This window comes from Oryx dammah, unplaced genomic scaffold, assembly GCF_014754425.2.
Source record: "Oryx dammah isolate SB20612 unplaced genomic scaffold, SCBI_Odam_1.1 HiC_scaffold_10, whole genome shotgun sequence".
NCBI lineage: Eukaryota > Metazoa > Chordata > Mammalia > Artiodactyla > Bovidae > Oryx > Oryx dammah.
This window is the reverse complement of record NW_024070194.1, coordinates 8,147,490-8,151,508: the sequence shown is the minus strand read 5'-3', so window position 1 is coordinate 8,151,508 and position 4,019 is coordinate 8,147,490. Positions and strand designations below refer to the sequence as shown.

The 4,019-nt window shown below is 51.8% G+C and overlaps 1 protein-coding gene across 1 annotated transcript in view; it reads right to left on the bottom strand.

The window, feature by feature from the left end:
• Positions 1-613: 613 nt before the first annotated feature.
• Positions 614-4,019, bottom strand: part of SLC13A3 (solute carrier family 13 member 3) — an 84,216-nt gene continuing 80,810 nt past the window's right edge. Inside the window, exon 13 of the mRNA XM_040248201.1 lies at positions 614-2,813. Within this exon, the coding sequence (XP_040104135.1) occupies positions 2,637-2,813 (177 nt within the window). The 3' untranslated portion in view covers positions 614-2,636. The remainder of the gene's footprint in view (positions 2,814-4,019) is intronic.

Below are 4,019 nucleotides of genomic sequence, written 5' to 3'. Positions count from 1 at the left end.
GTGTCCAAAGCCACCATGGACATTCCAGCTCCAGCAAAACCCCCAGAGGAGTGGCCCCACCCACACCATGTACAGTAGAGATAAAACCATACTGATGAACTCTGACTAAATGCAGAAATGTGTTACATTTTTAGGCCCTGAACTTTGGGCTGATTTGTTATGTAACCACTGGTAAGCTCCTGCTAAGTTTTTGTCTCTTTTGAGTTCTGGATATTTCTTGTGTGTTACAGATGAGTTACTGGTATATTTCTAATGACTCTGTACCACCCCTGCCATCCCGCTGCCTCCCACAGTAAGGTGAGCACATGGCTGACTCCTCCTGGCCTTGGTCCAGTGCTGCTCCCTCAGAGAAGTCCTCCCTGACCACCCCAGCTAACATAGCCTGAGTAGACTTGTCACACTGGTCAGTTCATTTTCTTATTAGCCTATGTTATGACCCAGAGTCACCTTATTTGTTTACCTGTCTACTGCCTGTCTCCAGGGATAAGTTCTATGTGGCTAGGGACAGTGAACTAGCATAAAATAGGTTCTAAATAAATACTGTTGGATGAAAAAAAGGAAGAATAAATGAATAAAGAAATAAGCCAAAAAAACCCTGGGTCAAAGAGTAAGATTGTTTTGTCATAATTTCTAGCATAGATTTATTTATCAAATATTTACTGAGCACCTACTATGTGCCAGAAACTGTTCTATTGGATGTACAGCACCGAACAAAAGAAAGTTTGCATTCTCATAGGTTTATATTCTAGAGGGTGAGAAAATTAATAAAAAAGAAAATAATACAGCATCCTGACTAAATACTAAGAAAACTATAGCAGGGCAAGGGGTTAAAAAGTAATGTGGTGATATTTAGACCCGATGGCGAAGGAAGCCTCTATGGGGAGGTGACATTTGAGCAGAGACCTGAATAAAGTGAGGAAACAGGCATATATTTGGGAGCACAGTGTTCTAGGCAACGGGAACAGCACGTGCAAAGGCCCTGAGGCAGGAGAGCTGGAGTGTGTGGCTGGAGTGGAGTGGAGAAGGGAGAGCAGTAAGGACGTGAGGTCAATTCTGTGACACCCCAAGTTCCAGCATGTGGGGCTTTGCAGCCATAAAATGATTTCCAGGCCCAGGGTTGATTAACATTCTTTATTTTACAGCATTTTCAATCAGAAGTATTTGAAATCACTATTCATCTGGTGATAGGCGCCTTGGGTTTCTCTGTGAATGAACTTCTCCCCTACCCCTTCGTATGGGAGGGCACCTCCCAGCCCAGTGGGCTGTAACTGTGACTAAATCCTGAAGGAACCCCCTACAGGAAGGAGGAGAACCTCTTCTTCCCCCTCCCTGCCACTCCCAGGGAAAGGTCCATGACTCACACGTACTGTTCCAAGAACAAGCATAGTCCCCAGGGTGTGGCTCCCCAGCTGAGCTGCTCACAGAACCGCATCCCCCGAAGGAGGCGTGGGAAGGGGGGCAGTGAGCTTTCTGGGCCCTCAGCTGAGCTGACGTCTGGCTGCTGATCGCAGAGAGATTTCCTGAGTGCCTGTCGTGTCCAAATTGCACTGTTCCCGGGGGTGGGGGGTGCCGAGATGTTCCCGCTTGAAACATGGAAGGAGCACATCCTTCAGGACGGGCCCCACCAGCCCCCAGCTCAGGGGACGTTATCCTTGTCTGTAGAAGAGGATTACGGGGTTTCCCTGCCTAAGACACTGGATGTTTTACAAGGCCTTGATTTCTCTTTTGACTTTTCTTTCTCCCCTGGAAAACGTGGCCCTTGCTAATCACACATGCTTACCACCTGGGATGGGGGTGGGGAGGCAAAAAGCGGCTCTGGGAACAAGAAGAAGGCCCGTGTGGGAGGTGCCTGGCTGGAGGAGCCATGGGCCACCTGTTGGGGGGAACGGCCCACGCTTGGCCTGACCCTGGAACTATGGCCACACTGATTCAGATTAATCAGGAAAATCTGAAAAAGCTTAGGTAGAAAGGTCTAGAATTCCCCCTTGTATGCTCAGGAGCCCAGAGAAACAGCAAAGAGGCTCTGCTCAGTCTCCATGTCCTCAGGATATCATCGGTCTCTCCCCCCGTCTCCAGGGACTGAAAATAAACCTGGCTTCTAGGTATCAGCAAGGCCGATATTCAAACAACTGGTACAGAAAGGGCCCCCACCAAGCAGAGCACACACCAGCTGGGAACAGCTGGAACAGCTGGACGGGGACATGGCAGCCCCAGCCTCTGGAAGGAAGGTGACCCCTAAATGCAGGATGCTCTCTCCAGATGAACCTCGCATTGTCAGTGAGGGATGCTAGTGGTGTCTCCTGCCCCTGCTGTTCAAGACAAATGCCATTCCAGATTGGCTTACTGTTGCTGAAACTGGGCTTTCTTGCATCCTAACCACAGATCAACTCAGAGATAAAGGAGCTTGTTTCTCAGGCAGCAGAACTGGGAGGAAGTGGCTCCCTGAACTGTGTGGGAGACGAGTAGGTATCCTAGATAACAAGACTGTGGACCCAAGTAGACCACTGGAAGTCACCCTTGCTTGCCGTGTACTGGATCACAGAGAAGAATTGCTTGATCAGCCTGTGGGGTCCCAGCAGCAGAGGATGGCGAAACCCCTGGGAGGGCCCAGCCCGAAGAGAGTTCCTGAGGGGGGCTCAGAGGGTCCGATATGTGCCATTAGCCAAGCTGGATGGCAGTGCTGTGACGTTGGCTAAGTGGAGGTCGGCCCAGTCTGGGAAGGTGCCCAGCTGGAAGATGGTCTGTGCCCAAGTATTCATGGCCAAGCTGAGCAGCAGGACGCCCATCAGGTTCATCAGGAGTCCCGTCCGCACCTGCAAGGGAGCCCAGAGTGAGGCAGGGTTCTACTCGAGGCCCATTATACAGATGGGGAAACTGAGAGTCAGAAAGTCTTTCACCCAATATGGAACACCTGGGAGAGGTGGAGGGGGAGCACAAACCCAGGACGGTTGACACCCAAGACCCTTCCATCTTTACACGCCCTAGGCTGACCCTCAAGGAGCTGAAAATGTCCCCTTTCATTCAGTGGTTTCTAGGTGGCAGGCATTGTGACATGCAATTGTCATAGAGCAATGTCATTTACCCCAAAAGCAACCCTTTTAGGATTGTTCTTATTATTATTCCCATTTTATAGAAGAGGAAAATGAGGCCCAGAGCAGTTGGCTCACCCAGCATCACACAACTTGAAAACAACCTGCTTTGATCATTAAACATCCCCCTTGCTTTGCATTTCCTGTCTCCTTGGAGGCAGGCCTGTGTCTCCCCTACCAGGTACCACCCCCGCGCCTGGAACACGGAATGTGCTCAGCAAACACTTGTAAGGTGAATGAACCAACGAAGGAATGAATGTCTGTCTCCCCAGGTCCCTGCTGCCTCTCTGCTCTGTCAGCTCTTCCTGCCGCTCACTCTTGTTTTCTCTCCCTTTGTTCTGCTGGGGTCTCCGTGCCTGGAGACCCTACATCAGCTAAGAACATTAGGCAGATCCCTCTCTCTGCAGCCCCTGAACTGCACGGTGCGATCATCCGAGGCAGCCAGTGGAGGGGGAAGGGCAGTAGGAAGCAGGCCGAGGAAGAGGCTCAGCTTGGAGGAGAGCCTTGCTAAAAGCTGGGATTCCGCCCACACCGTCCTTGGCTTCTGTCTCCTCTCCAGGTGACCGGGCACTGACGTGCACCCCTATGTCCCTGGTGTGGTCAGCTGCTCCGTCTCCCATAGAGATGGTGCCCGGCCCGGAGCGCTTGGCCAAACAAGTCAGAAGACGGTGGGGGTGGGGGGGTGGCCCAGAGAGAGGGGAAGGCCCTCATCTCCGAGGCAAACTTTGGAAAGCAGCGGCCGAGTCAGCACTTCCTGAAATCACCTAAGCGATCATCCCAGTGTTTGCTAGAAGTATCAATTCTGGTCCCACTTAGAATGACCTGTTCTGGAATTGGGGAGCGGGGCAGAGCGGGAGTTCTGCCCTGGTCCCTTGCCTGCCCCTGGTCCGCCCACTGCTCGGGGCCTCTGCTGGAATAGGCCTGTGGGGG